This window comes from Poecilia mexicana, unplaced genomic scaffold (genome assembly GCF_051168715.1).
Source record: "Poecilia mexicana isolate PSO_F unplaced genomic scaffold, ASM5116871v1 scaffold_11, whole genome shotgun sequence".
NCBI classification, from domain to species: domain Eukaryota; kingdom Metazoa; phylum Chordata; class Actinopteri; order Cyprinodontiformes; family Poeciliidae; genus Poecilia; species Poecilia mexicana.
The window spans coordinates 7,460,066-7,475,092 of NW_028263380.1; the positions used below are offsets into that span (position 1 = coordinate 7,460,066).

General features: G+C 43.0%; 1 protein-coding gene across 6 annotated transcripts in view; it reads left to right on the forward strand.

Annotated features, from left to right (window-relative positions):
* The window catches only part of fhod3a (formin homology 2 domain containing 3a), a 76,663-nt gene extending 61,643 nt beyond the window's left edge, over positions 1 to 15,020 (forward strand). For 3 of the 6 annotated variants that reach the window (XM_088010121.1, XM_088010116.1, XM_088010120.1), the window contains 13 exons: positions 1,085 to 1,405; positions 1,515 to 2,215; positions 3,035 to 3,175; positions 6,063 to 6,221; positions 6,312 to 6,494; positions 8,252 to 8,371; positions 8,941 to 9,102; positions 9,229 to 9,419; positions 9,987 to 10,191; positions 10,329 to 10,352; positions 10,556 to 10,763; positions 11,723 to 11,887; positions 13,709 to 15,020. In XM_088010121.1, the coding sequence (XP_087866247.1) occupies positions 1,085 to 1,405; positions 1,515 to 2,215; positions 3,035 to 3,175; positions 6,063 to 6,221; positions 6,312 to 6,494; positions 8,252 to 8,371; positions 8,941 to 9,102; positions 9,229 to 9,419; positions 9,987 to 10,191; positions 10,329 to 10,352; positions 10,556 to 10,763; positions 11,723 to 11,887; positions 13,709 to 13,785 (2,657 nt within the window). In that variant the 3' untranslated portion in view covers positions 13,786 to 15,020. The remainder of the gene's footprint in view (positions 1 to 1,084; positions 1,406 to 1,514; positions 2,216 to 3,034; positions 3,176 to 6,062; positions 6,222 to 6,311; positions 6,495 to 8,251; positions 8,372 to 8,940; positions 9,103 to 9,228; positions 9,420 to 9,986; positions 10,192 to 10,328; positions 10,353 to 10,555; positions 10,764 to 11,722; positions 11,888 to 13,708) is intronic. The other 3 variants (XM_088010122.1, XM_088010117.1, XM_088010119.1) reach the window with 2 other exon arrangements.
* The last annotated feature ends 7 nt before the right edge of the window (positions 15,021 to 15,027 follow it).

Here is a 15,027-nt window from a genome sequence, read left to right on the forward strand (position 1 = left end):
TAACACTTATGCAGTCCTATTTGAAGCTAATGTTTTTAGGTCATTCATTATATCTTTGAGCCCCACATGTAAAAAACAAAAAAAGGTTGGTAGCAGGTAACAGCGTATGAGATTAAAACTAGCTAACTTTAAGCTAGCCTGGTCATGCTATAAAAGGTAGCACACAATGTTTGTTGTCACACGGTGACATGTTGAGTTGTAGTGTTTGTAGGATTTAGGGAGTTAACTTGTTGTCATTAAGTAAGACCCCAGATATTTCCCAGTGGATCTCCGAACATCAACGTTAATGTTGGCTGATTAGCATCTAAAACTAGCGAATTTTGGCTCATTTTAACACGGCATTGTATATCTTTGTGTGTGTTAGCAGGTTCTTGAGTCTGAATGAAAACCAGAAGGTCATCTGTTCAACTCCCAAGCATCTGTTTTGCCCCTTAGCAGTAAAACGAAAACTGCTTCACTTTACCGTTTCAATTAGCATACAACTATGTGCAGTGGAAGGGAAAAAAGAAGGCAGATTGTGGACGCAGTAAGTGAAAGGAGGTTCGCAGAGACAGGGAGGATGTGAGTGCAAGGGTCAGATTGGTTTTTGAAAGAAGCTTTTGACAGAGTGATCCCCAAACATCTCATGCAAGAAAAAAAAAAAAACAGCCTTGTTTTGGAGCACAAGCGAAGCCATGGGCCGAGGCACTGTAGCTCACAGAGGCGAGCGTCTGCGGCGTGTTTTTCTAGACCCTGCCTGCATCACAGCTCGGACTGTGCTGCTGATTTACGTGTGTGTACCGTGTACACGGGCGGGATTCGATGTAAACAGGAACTTAATTCCTCATTTCCTGCTCATATCGAGCTCCTCCAACAGCCCGGCTTTGTGCGCCGCCCGTATTGTTTACATTGCGACACGGCTGTGTGTTTTTATTTTTCTTGCCGGAAAATAGTTCAATTCCATCCAGAACTGGCCCTAAATCAAAGGCCAGTGTTTTGCCAGATATAAATAGCACGTCGCTACAAATAATTCAGGTCTATGAAACTCTTATTCAAGGTGAACGAAATTCTAGTGTGACTGAAAAGTTGCACTCTCTTGTGACAGAAGAAGCCGACGACTCCAGTCCCAGCATAGAAGAGGAAGAGAAGCAGGCAGGAGCTGAAGCAGGGGAAGTGGAAGAGCAGAAGGAAGTGGAGGACGAAGAAGTGCAGGAGGAAGTGGCGGCAGACAAGGAGGAGGACGTGAAGGAGCCTGAGCAGGAAGCGGAGAAGCAGAGAGAGGAGGAGGCGGAGGAGGACAGCGGCATCCTTAGTGACAAGGAGCGACAGAATGAGGAGGTAAACGAGAAGGACAACTGCTCGGCCTCCAGCATCTCCTCCGCCAGCAGCACCTTGGAGAGAGAGGAGAGGGTTAGCACGGAGAATGGTGGGTGTCCTCTAAAGGAAAATCATCAAAGTTCTCCTTTTTGTGGCTTTATTTTTCGGGAATTTCAAAATAACTTTGGGATTACCACTTTACCTTTTTTCTCCCCCAGGCTTTAAAGAGACAGAAGTGAACGAAAATTGCAACAAGCTCCTCGATAGCAAACTCTTCATGCTGGACATGCTGTACTCCCAGACCTCAAAGCCCAGCGCCGAGGAGGAGGAAGAGGAGGACGCGGAGAAGGCGAAGGAGAAGGAGAAGGGAGAGGGGGAGGAGGAGGACAAGGAGACGCATCAGGAGGCGAGCCTGGAGAGCAGCAACAAGGAGGACAAGTTGGAGCATCGACGGGGTATCCGTCCGATCGCCGAGCGCTTCGGTGACCTGGTCAAAGACCTTGGCTCGTCCCACCCCCACCTGGACGCCCCGGCCAACGAGCCACCTCCTCCACCTCCGCCCCCTCCCAAAAAGGAGTCGGACACCATCTGGGACCAGCTCCTGGCCAGCCCCCGAGAGCTACGCATCAGGGACATCAGCTTCACCGACCTGACGGACGACGATGACAAGGACATCCTGGACGCCGTTCTGATGGGAGGGTGCGGCGACCTCCCGCCTCCGCCGCCTCCTCCACCATTCATCCCGCGGCTTCCTCCGCCGCCCCCCATTCTAGGCTGCTGCCCTCCACCGCCTCCCTTGATCGGCGTCTTGAGGCCTCCGCCGCCTCCGTCCTTCAGCGGTCCGGCCACGGCGCCTCCTCCCTCCGAGCCGCCTCTCTTCAACAAGAAGAAGAAGACAATTAGGCTCTTCTGGAGCGAGGTGAGTCAGGAGCAGTTCTAACCTGCTGATACTGATTTTAGCCACTTATGATTTTCCATTTTGGAGTTTGCATTAATGGCTTTCTACAATACATGTTTTTTTATGTTGGCCTTCCTGCCCTGAACTGATAGGAGCCGAATCGTCGTGAAAAGGCAATTTGATTGATAATGTGAAACAAAGAGAAAATGATCATCCAAATTTTGGATGGTTAGCTTTAGTGTAGTCATATTAACAGGTATACCATAGATACTCTCTAGACATGCTTTTATTTCTCAAGCTTCCCGCTGTTAGCTAAAGTCTTTACTCCCTGTTTATAAGTGGAGACCTGGGGCGGCACCGTGTACGCTGATCCTATTGGTCCTCGATGTTTACGGTTTGAGCTTGGGACCTTTCCTTCATGTCTTCCCCCCTTCTCTCTCTCTGTCGATTTCCTGTCTGAATTCTGGAAATAAAGGCCACTAGTGCCACAAAAACGTAAAAAATACAAACCGAAGTGAACAGCAAACACAAACCTTCCTCTGACTTCATCTCCTTGCACCTCACTGATACTCGGACGTCTTTGCTCAGTAACAACTTCCACACTTAGGAAGTTTGTCAGCACAACCTGTTAACTCTGATCTACTGAATATCTTTTTCCTGAGTCGCCCATCGCCAGTCGTCTTCTCAGTGCTCGAGTAGCTTTATTGAGTTAGTGAGAAGAGTTTGGACCCAGACTAGTCGTCTTATGATCAAAGTGATTTTGTTTGTTTAGCCACTTAATCCTCAGGCAATTACTCTTTGGAAACAATCTGAGTCAGTCTGTTGACTGTTTGTCCTCAGGTGCGTCCGACAGACTGCCAGTACCAGGACCACAAGTGGAGCGGCGACTCCTTCTGGTCCAAAGTGGAACCTGTCAAGTTGGATACAGCCAAACTGGAACACCTGTTTGAGACCAAATCAAAGGAAATACCAGTGACAAAGGTAAAGACACAAAATCATGAGGGCTATTCATGATTATGAGTGACCCCTCCATCCCTGTCAAGCTTCGTGCTGTTAGCTAAAGTCTTTACTCCATGTTTAAAAGTAGAGACCAGGGGAAGCACCGTGTGCGCTGATGCTGCTGGTCCTCGATGTTTATGGTTTGAACTTGGTCAGACCATAAACACACGATATTTAACATCATGTGATGATACCAAATCATCTCATGATGTGGCCTTTGCTCTATATGTTTTACCTACAGACAGTTTCCTGCTTATTTAAAGGAAATTCCTATAATATGTTGTCAACCAAGTCTGCAGAATCCTGTTACTTTCTCCTTAAAGTAATTCAGGGATGGTGAAGCAGAGAAAAATGGAAGAAATGCAGGAAAGCTTTTGAAAATCATCGTTAAAATCCAAACTAAAATCTTGAGATTTCGCCTCCACTTTATATTTAAAGAACCACATCACAGCACCAACCCAACTTTAGCTATCACTGTTTAAGAGGAATGATCTTCAATTGTCCATTCAGGATATTTTTGTTTATAAATTTCCTGATTAATTTTATTTTGAGTTTATTATTTATACATTTGTTTTTATCCAAATTCTCCCTCTTATTTCTCGAATGCTTCACTCTTCTAGGGTTAAATGAGGATGTGGGTTTTTGATCCCGATCAAACAGGGGAGGTTTGATCCCTCTGTAATTTTCATAAAGCCTTTAAATAAGAACCGTGCGAGGTTCAAAGGTAGAGAGCAGAGGCCGGGACTCTCACTCTTTGAATTGCTGAGCCTTCGCTTCAGAACCTGCAATTTACGCCGAAGCCCGATCGGTTGGCGGCTCTGCATGGCTCAGATCTACGATGTGACAGGAGGCGTGACGGCGGTTAGCAGCGGTTAGCAGCGGTTAGCACTTCTACTATTGCACTTCAACACAGAGTGTGTAAAAGGATAACAGGTAAATTATCAAAGAAATGTTGCTATTCCCTGAAATAAAAATATTTCCACACATTAAGCACATTGCAGGTCAGAGGTTTACATACATCTTCATAATCATGACTGCCATTTTAATTTAAAGTGTTTTTTTTTTTTGAGGGATTAAAAAGATCCAACAAACAACAATTATGTGCAAAATTACTTAGGTTTTTTGCAGATTTTCTCTAATCTGAACAAGGTTTAAATGATATAGACATGTGAAGTGTGCGTACATGTGTAAAGCATACACAACGTCCTGATATAATTCTGGCTGGATAATTGACTTCTTTTCTTGACATAGGCAGAATGGTAGAGTTCATTTAAATTAGATTAGTTCATTTAAACTAAATTAGTTTTCTGCCAAAAAAAGAAATGGTTTGTAATACAAACGTAAAAAAGCAACTTCTATCATTTTGTGTGTGTGTGTTTTTCTTTTATTATACAACTAACACTAAATATACAAGCATATATTTTTGGTACCTTCTTTTGTTCTGTCTTTCCTCCTCATAAAGTTGGAACTTTTTGGTTTAAGAAAATGGTTTTATGGTCTTCTCATAAAAGTTTTAAAATGCTTTTCGTTCCAGAACCTAGAATTGGATAATCCGTTTAGCTCTTTAATTAAACAGTGAAACGTAAATAATTGAAGCAGTTGGTGTTCATAAAACTTGAGTCACTTTCTTTTTCCAAAGGTCACTTAGGGTTTACAGCTCCAGACGTTTCTCTGAATTGTCTCTTTAGAATGTCAAATTGCTGACCTCCGGTTCAGCCTAACCTTCACCTCTGACGAAGTGAAGTTACTTAGGATGTTCAGGAGCATCTCGAGGAGATTTAAGTCGCCGTGAAGTGGAAACTCGTGGGCCACCGTTGCCTCTGTCCACAGCGATGTTTCACAAGAGTCTTGACGACCAAGACTGATGTGGCTTCAAGGTCAAATGAAACGAGCAGCTGCCCACATGGACAAGTCGAAAACCTTCTGGAAGATAAAACAGAACAGCTTTTCCACAGAAACAAAATGATGGTTTGCATCAGTCGAGGTCAGGTTTTCACCCTAACGAACATCATAGCAGCGCGAAGGCATAGTGATGGATGACGGCCTGTTTCGCCATAAGTGATATTGGTGAAACAGGCCTGAATATTGATTTTTTTTTTCATGGTTGTTCCTAGAAAGTTAGATCTGTTGATAAAAATTCACCAGTAATATATGAACAAATTTTTCCAGTTTCAATAGGAAGAGTGGTCAAACATCCATCCAGAGTTACGACAAGAACATGTTGATGACCACAAAAAGCATGTAGGTTTTTTTTTAACATGTAACCAGATGTATTTTGACCTCATGTGGATGAGAGAAAATCCAAAATAAAAGCAGATTTTTGATTCAAGTTCTGGTTCTTATAGTTATCTGTAGTTTGTTGCATCATGATGCCACCCTGAAAAAAGAATGCATTAAAGATATAGTTAAAAGCGCTCATGCTCATGAGTGTAAATAGATTTCCTACCAACATGTTAATTACTGTACCATAAAACCCTGTAAAGTAGAGCTGCAAGTGTAAGTGAACTGGTGTCTTTGTTGTAGCTGCTATAAGATCCTGGCAGCTACTCTGTTACACTTTTATAAGGTAATATTGTACGACTTCATCCCTTTCAGAGCTTCGGATCACCTCCAGCACTGGTAAAGGTCATATATGGTCATGCAGCGGCGTAAAACGGTGCCTATAAATTGATGCAAACACTCTCGTAAACCTAAACACGCGTGGTATTTCCTGCTTCCAGTCCCCATGCAGCCCCCACAGCTGCAGTCGAGTGAAAAGTTGTCGAATCCTCACGGGCCTGTAAAGTGGACCACAGTGAAAGAGGAAACGGGACCAGATGGGGACGGGATGTGGAGGCTGACCCTTTTCTCCATCTTCCCTTTGTCTCAGAAAACGGCGGCGGACGGCAAGCGCCAGGAGATCATCGTCTTGGATTCGAAGAGGAGCAACGCCATCAACATCGGCCTGACGGTCCTGCCTCCGCCGCGCACCATCAAGACGGCCATCTTGAACTTTGACGAGTACGCGCTCAACAAGGAAGGCATAGAGGTGAGAACCTTGGGTGATTTATTTATTTATTTTTTTTAAAAAGAAGATGCATGCACGCATCCACTCATGTGTCGCTCTCCCGTTCCACAGAAACTCCTGACGATGATCCCGACTGAGGAGGAGAAGCAGAAGATCCAGGAAGCCCAGCTGGCCAATCCGGACGTCCCGCTGGGCTCAGCGGAGCAGTTCCTCCTCACGCTGTCCTCCATCAGCGAGCTCTCCGCCAGACTCCATCTCTGGGCCTTCAAGATGGACTACGAAGCAACGGAGAAGGTCAGTCTGAACTTGAAGTTCTTCAGGTTTTCTCATTTCCGTGACATTTACTTTGTGGCATTTTGTAACTGCGCATCGAAACTGATTTGCACTGCAAAAACACAAACTCTTAACAAGCAATTTTGGTCTAGTTTGTAGTTTTAGTATCTCAAGTGAATAAGACAAAACAGACTTACAAGTGACTTTTCATCAAAATAAAGGAGCTTGTTTTAACTAAACAATTCCTTAATACTGATGAAAAAGTACTTGCTCTGTTGGCAGACTATTTCATTTACAGCATGGGAGAAATGTCAAGAACGTTTTCAACAATATTAAGGAGTTATTTACTTAAAACAAGCTCCTATATCTTGCTTAAAAGTTACTTGTAAGCTAGTTTTCAAGTGCACTAAGATATTTCCACTAGAAACTAAACCAAAATTACTTGGTAAGACTTTGTATCTTTGCAGTGAGAGTCGATATGTGTCTTTGCAAACAAACAATAATTTGTTTGATCATGTCTATCTCGTACTCGATCGCTAAACGCTGAGACACACTCTACTGCCTTTCCTGCTCAAGTAAAGAAGCCCAAGAAGGCCAAAAAAAGGCATGAAATTTCATGATGCGATTGCAACTTCCTGGAGGGACTGCAAGTATACCACAAACACAATGTATTTTAAAAGGATTTTATGGGAAAGAGCAACTTTTTACACCAACCACGGAGAAGTAGGGTTCAGTTTTTAAGCTCCTCTCATCCAGAACAAACTTCCAGGAAACTGAAAAAACAACCAAAAACACTGAGTTCCTTTAAGTCAAGGCTAAAAACCTACCTGATCATAGCTACCTTTGATTAGAAGTAAGTGGAGCATTGATCAAAAATTTTGATGTGTACTTGCTAGTAATGTAATGTTATTTGTTTCTTAATATGTGACTGTACGATGATTTTAGGATGTAAGGCACTTTGAACCGCCTTGTTGCTGAAATGGGCCATACAAATAACCTCAACTTGACTTTACGTACTTCCTAAGTGCAACGACGAGGACTACCAGTGTCAGATTTTGCTGTACCGTTCACATGTACCTTTTCCACAAGTGCCATCCGGTCCAAGTGTGTTTTTGTTTTTTTTTTGTTAATTGGAAACAAATCGCCAACTTCTCTGGCTGCAGAGGTTTGTGGGAAGGTGCGCAGCATGTGTGCCGTTGTTTGTGCAGGCAGGAAGAAACAACATCCTGCAGAACATCAAAATAGTTACATCATAACAAGATAAGCATGTTTTATTAGCAGCACCCCTGCCTCCGTCGTCATGCGCTCAGTGATTACTCCGGCAAAGAATGCATCCGCGAGGAGAAGTTCAAAGCCGGAGAGCCATGAGAAAGAGACACGCGTAAAGTTTACGGGTTTTCGGCTCCTTTCATCTCGATGCGCACGAGACGCAACCGCGGCTTTTGACGGAGCGGCGCTCACGGCTCGACCCTTCTGGTACGGCGGGGTTGGGGGGACTGTTTGCTGCTGAAATGCTCAACATACCGTGCAGGGAAAACAAACACGCGCGCACGGGAGAAGCTGTTGCTTGTTGCCTAGAAAAACTCAGGGTTCAAGCAACCTGGAGTATATTTTACGACGAAGGAGCAACCTTTAAACAACCTCTCCTGACCTTAAGCGAGAGCAGATGATTTGTAGCGGGAGGCGAGGTGCACCTGTTTTTGCCGCAGACTCGTAAAACACATGTTTTTCCGAGAGTTCTGTTTGGGTCCGCTAATGATGTACTGCTCTCCTGACAGGAAGTGGCCGAGCCACTGCAGGATCTAAAGGAGGGGATGGAGCAGCTGGTGAAGAACAAAACTCTCAGATACATCCTCTCTACGCTGCTGTCCATTGGAAATTTCCTCAATGGCGTCAACGTGAGTCATCCGTCGACCAAATATGTTTTTAAAGAGCATATGCTGTATTAATTTGATTTTATTTTTTACATTTATTTTTTACCTGCTGTGAACGTAGCCAAAAAAATAAAAAAAAGTGTGACCAGACTACTTCAACATCATTTGTAACCTCATTTATTTGGCTCAGACACTGAGAAAAAGAGCAAGTCACTGATGCAAGTGATTAGCATGGGTAAACGCATAGCAGGAAAGTATAATAGCTATCAATGTGGTTTGTGCCTGGAGATACCAAGACATGTTTTGTACTGACAGAAGACGCAGAGTTAAAAACCACAGCTAAACAACGCGTTGACGTACCAGAGAGACGCCCAAATCTTTCATCACACCACAGGAAAAATGTTTAAAAAACAGTGTGACTGCTTTGGGGGGTTAAATAGAAATCCATTATCTTTACTGTCTTGAATCTTATACACTTCTGGATAGACGATCTTTATTAAAATAATATTAAAAAAATAATGAAAATGTCATTTCTTCCAGGGTTATCAGGTTTTTCAGCCAGTTATTTGTTATTTCCCCACTAATGTTTTCAGGCCAAAGGCTTTGAGCTGACATACTTGGAAAAGGTCCCAGAGGTAAAAGACACGGTCCACAAGCAGTCCCTGCTGCACCACGCCTGCTCCGTCGTGGTGGAAAACTTCCCAGAGAGCACCGACCTCTACTCCGAGATCGGAGCCATCACACGTTCCGCAAAGGTGCGCTTCAGAAAACTGACTAGCAAACTGTTTTACATCACAGGAATTACAGGTTCTGGGAATTAAGAAAATAAGTCGAATAAACCAGAGTGTTCCCAAAGTTCAGTCATGTCTGGCGTCCATCAGGTGGACTTCGACCAGCTGCAGGAGAACTTGTGTCAGATGGAACGCCGCTGCAAGGCGTCGTGGGACCACCTCAAGGTGATCGCCAAGCACGAGATGAAGCCCCAGCTGAAGCAGAAGATGTCTGACTTCCTCAAAGACTGTGCTGAAAGAATCATCATCCTCAAGATCGTTCACCGCAGGCTAATCAACAGGTAGCCCCGCATGCCGAGTTTACACTGCAGTGATGGCTACCCACGAAGGTCTGGTCTGTTCAGTAAAGTAAGCTGGAGACAGATGCAGACCGCACTTCTCAGATTTTTATCTAAAAAAACCATTTCTGAACAAATTTGTACTGTGATAGTATTTGTTGTTCTCTTTAAATTATTTTGTTATCGATTAATCTATAGTGTTTTTTTTGACGATTAATCGGCTAATTGGATAAAAATGGCACATCCTACAGATTTTTCATTTTCATTGTTTTGTATAGGGAGTAGGGTTCTTTTCAGTTTTTTGAGTCTGAACACTCCAGTAAACAAGTAATCGATTACCAAAATAATTAACAATTATTTCAATAATTGATTATTCACGACTATTCACAATTAAACACTAGTTTAAATAGGACTTTTTGAGTCTAAATACTCCAGTTAAGGATTAATCAATGGTGATTACTTCAACATTTGATTTAGCTCTAGCTGGTTTAAATGGGAGACTCGTTGTACTTTTCACCTCTGCCTGTTGTAAACTGTTGCCGGGGGTTACGGTCACCTTTCCCCGCTCAGGTTCCACTCCTTCCTGTTGTACCTCGGCCATCCAGCCTACAGCGTGAGGGAGATCAGCGTCAACCGCTTCAGCAAAATCCTCAGCGAGTTCGCTCTGGAGTACAGAACCACCAGGGACCGCGTGCTGCAGCAGAAGCAGAAACGAGCCGACCACCGGGAGCGCAACAAAACCCGGGGCAAGATGATCATGGACATGAGCGCACCTGTGAGCGCCTCACACACACGGACATCCGCAAACACTCCCAGCTCTTTTTTTTTCTTCTTCTTCTGCTCCCTTTTGAGTTCTGATTTTCACTTTTCTCCCTGCTTCTCTCTGATCTTAAATCCTCCTTCCTCCTGTAGTCTGATGATGAAGAGGAGCGCGAGGTATTGAGACGTGTGCCTGCCCGTGTGCATGCTTGTGTGACATTAACACCCTAACCTTTTCCTCAATCAGTTTTTAAACTCTTTACCTAACATCTGAGTGAAATTTAACTGGTTTCCTTCATGATTTAAATTAGGAAAATACCAATTTCACAAGCAGCCAATTTCTGAACTCTGATCCGGTTCTGAACTTCTGTTCACTGCAGTGCGGTCGCAACGGTTCAAGCTGCAGCAACAACGGCGCCCCCAGTGGACAGGACAGCGACCAGCCGCAGGGTCTGGGCCACACTGAGGATGCTGCAGAGCATGAGCACATGAAGGCTGTGCTGAGAACAACCCTGACAGGCGGCGACAAAGAGGCCGTCGGAGTGCCGGGACTCAGGACCAGGACCAGATCTCGGCCGGGAAGAGGAGGTGAGTTAATGCTGGAGGTCCGATATAGACACGGTGCAACACCCAAAATCCCGCCTAGAAAAGCTGCTCACCAACGACGGCTACCTCTGGTTTTAGCTGTCAAGTTGTCAACATAATGCTCTAAATCATAACTATATGCCATATATTGAAGAAAAGGGACTATTTGCTATTAATACTACAACAATTAGAAAACAAGGTCCAAGGGACTTTCACAGGTCAGCAAAAGAAAATTAATAATTAAAAAAAAATTGCCAAGGAGAGGGAAGTAGGTAAGTTATGCTAGCTTGACTTTGATAACTTTAACATGCAGATGTGCTGCAGAATTCAGTCGACCCACATGCTAACTCTCTGTATCAGTAGAGCAGGTGTTTAAATTAGCTAATCAATCAACACTGGTGTTCAGGCAATCACTTTTCAATAATCGCAAAATAAACATCAAGCCTGACGAAATAGCCTTGAATGTTCTGCTCTCTGTGTGGGAAATGTTTGCGTGTTTTTGGTTGTTGAATTCTGATACACTTTGGACGTAATCTCCGCCCCATCGGATTGTGGAGAGGTTGTTGGTTGCTATGGCAACGGGTCTGAATGTAGCGTCGCGTCGACGCAGAGAGTGAGGCAAAAGAAGAATACGAGTGGTTCTGAGTTATTCTTCACCGGTTTTTCTGCGTTATTTTCGCTTACTTTGTGCGAATGCTTGAATTTTCAGAATGCAAACAATAACATCCAGCATGTCCACAAGATTAGATGGTTTTTCAGTGGCGTGCACAGACGTTTTGGGGAAACAGTTTGAGATTTCACGCAAGCCACACACTACACTATTTAAAAAAAGATTTCAGAAGGGTACTCTTTGTTCAGAGGAAAAAAAGGCTACGTGTCTTAGCACCACCTAGTGGCTAACTGTGCCCTGTCCCTGCGCTTTTCTATGCACGCAGTTAAACTTTTGCCATCTGTTGGTGCAGGTCGCACCGTGCAGCCGTGGACATCAGCCGTGGAGGACACGCAAGCCTGTGGAGACGACGCTGCAGATGAGATCATGGAGCGCATAGTGCGCTCGGCCACGCAGGGCCCGGGAACCAGAACGCAGCCCAGAGAGAGGAGGAGGTCCAGAGCCAACCGCAAATCACGTACGACCCAAAGAGCTCCGCTCACTTCCTGTCTGGCTAAAAACCTTTGAGTATAAATCAGACTGTAAAAGCAGAGATGCACCAATCAGACGTTTTGTAGTCAATCTTGTAAAACGTGGACGTCCCAGTACCAATTTTAGTTGATTTTTCTATACAAGCAATAATTAATATATTATTAATAGTTTACTTTATAATACAATGTAAAATTTCTATATTGTACATTCAGAAATAAGTTAAAAGTAGAATTTCAAAGAAAAGAATTTCAAAAAAGAATTTCAAAGAGATCTGTATTACAATTAAAACTCACCTAAAAAAAAATTACAACACTTCTTTTTTGTTTTTTCAGCATTCTTTCAAGTATTGCGGAACGTCATGTGATACAATCTAAAAAGCTGTGTCCAATTTAATGTTTGTGAGAGGGGAAAAAAACCCTGTGATTGTCATGTGAGGCGCAGGGATCAGAGCAAAATGCACGCAGGAAAGTGAAAGACAAACAGTTGGAGATGAACAGGCAACATGAAGGAGAACTACTGACAGATGTAGTAATCAAGGAAATGGGATACAGCTGGGAGGAATTAGCAGAGAGAGAAAGGAGATCAGTGAATCTTGACACAAGGGGGCAGACATGGCACGGGTAAAATAATGGTAGCTTAGAGAAAATGACTAATGGAGATCTAGAAGGAAATAAGCAGAGAGAAAACAAGCTTAAACCCTACAAGAACAGAAATATATAACGGGACAGCGCCTAAATAATTCCTAAGATTTACTAAAATCTAAGGAAATACATAATGAGGTACAATATTAAGCGTACAACCAAATCTAAGGGATGATCTACACCGTTCTTATTTGCTTGTCATAACCATTTATGGCTTATCCGACTTAATTTCAAATACCTTACTGATAGTAAATATTGTAAGCTGTAATGAAAGGGGGGGTAAGTTCAAAGGCTGCAGTTTTGACTTCTCCTCCAGTAGCTGATTGCTGGTGCAATGACAAAGCAAAAAACGGGGGCTGACTATGAACTCAAATCCCATCCTGAAATAGAACCGACTGCAGCTCACTATGATTGTTCAGGTCGAAACCAGAAAAGCTCTTCATTTCCATCTAATTGCAAAATAGCATTTAGAGTTTTTCAGACTTCTGTTGAATGTCTTCCGGTGTGCATTAATACATATTAAGTTATATTTGGTGGCTGAAGTATTAAAATAGGCAGCTGTAAGCACTTTGGAAGAGGTTTCAAGTATTTGTGTATTTTTGCTATTTGAAGGTGGCTCTGGTCCCAAACCCCTGCAAATGGGGATCCACTGTGTAACACCAGACCAACAGAAAGTATCTTTTTAAAACAGAAATGTTGTGTTGCTGCCTACATGGATGTTGACTGAAGTGCTAATGAGAACAAGCCAGAAAAGGTTATTGAGTGAGTCCTCTTAGTTCAGTTACAGCATCTTGTTACTGAACGAAGAGTAACAAGTAAAAATTGTGAACATTGCAACAGGATCCACAATTGTAACATCAGTTGCTAGCTAGCTAGATGTTTGCTACTAGCTAACATCTAGCAAGCTGACAACCAACAGGTGTTAGCTGTTAGAACAACCTCCTAGCATCTAGCAGGCCATGCTGCTACTAGCATGACCTATTAGCGCTTAACATAACGTGATTTAAAGATTTAGAAAAAAAATTGAGTTTTGAGTTTCCAACCAAAGTAAGTTGAAAGTCGTTTGATTCTGGTCGCGATATGATTCTTCAACGCATTCCTTCATAAACGTCATCGTATGGGAATTCTATATATGGTGGTGTGATTTTTTTTTTTTCTTTTTGCAGTGAGGCGGACTCTTAAAAACGGCCTTACACCAGAAGAAGCTCTCGCTTTGGGGTTGACCGATTCTCCGGACACATAAACATGCTGACCTCCCCTCAGCTTGACCCCTGACCCCAGCCCCAACCTGTCCCCACTGCTGTGGAAGCGCTCCAGCGTGAGACGCCCATGTCAGCCTTTAGAGTTTCAGCCCACCAGCCACAAGCCTCTTCAGGTTTTGCACCAGCTGCTGCTAATGTTTCTGAGTGAAGACGCTGCCAACCGGGATGGTGTGTTTTGTTCTCGTTTTGTATTTTAAGCACAGAAGCAGAAAACGGAGGTGAAGAAAGACGTGTTCTCTTGAAGACTATAGCTTAAAAATCTCTTTCAGTCACACGCAGGTACTATAAAGAATTCAACGTCTTGGATCTTTCCAAAGCTCTTTTAAAGAAATCCAAAGGGATCTTTTCTGATTCATTGAAGCTGTGAATTTTTTTTTTTTTTTTTTTTTTTTTGCTGTAAAGCAGTCGATAGGAATTTTAAGGAATTTTAATTAGTTTTTTTAAACCAGAATCCAGGTGATCTCCCTAAAAAAAAAGAAAAAAAAAAAAAGAAGAAAGTATTGTACATATGAAAAAGGAATATGAAAGGTTTTCAGGCTGATGAGTGCCTTTCTTTTTAAAAAGGGACAATGCTGTACCTTCGCAATCACCATCCAAGCTACGGTGGCTCAGAGGTGTCACATTTACAGTATTTATTTCGCAAAGCTCTGACGTCTTGCACCTTAACTGATATGTATCCTCTCTTATGCTGAAACGAGCGACTGAAACAGAGGAGTGTTTTAATCTCAGAGGAACTTCTTTTTTTTTTTGTAAAATGTAAAAACGCTATGATGATGAAACTTGTAGCGGACACGCAGAGCACTCTGCATTAAATGTGTAAAATGCCCTCATCAGGTAAAACATCCTGTAGTTCGACAGTGTGCGCGCTTAGTGAGGTGGTGTCGTATTTTTTTTTTTATTTTGTCGTTTTTTTTGTTTTTTTTTTGTAGAAACTTGTATTATAGTCTGTGAGAAAGGTGGAGTTTCTGTGGATTGTAATTGTAAAGAAAACCCATGACAAAATGCGTCCGTCCCAGAAATATTTTTTTGTTGTTGTTGGAGTGAGGAAGTGTTGGAACTTTCCGTTTTGATTTCTGTGTTTGCGTTGTACTCAGTCTGGACTTGAACAGAGGACACGGAGCGCGGCCTGGTTCGGACACGGAGGAGCGCCGACAGACACTTTCACTTGAAATGCCGTGTTAAACACATTCTGCAATAAAAAGCAAATGAATGTTCACCTTCTT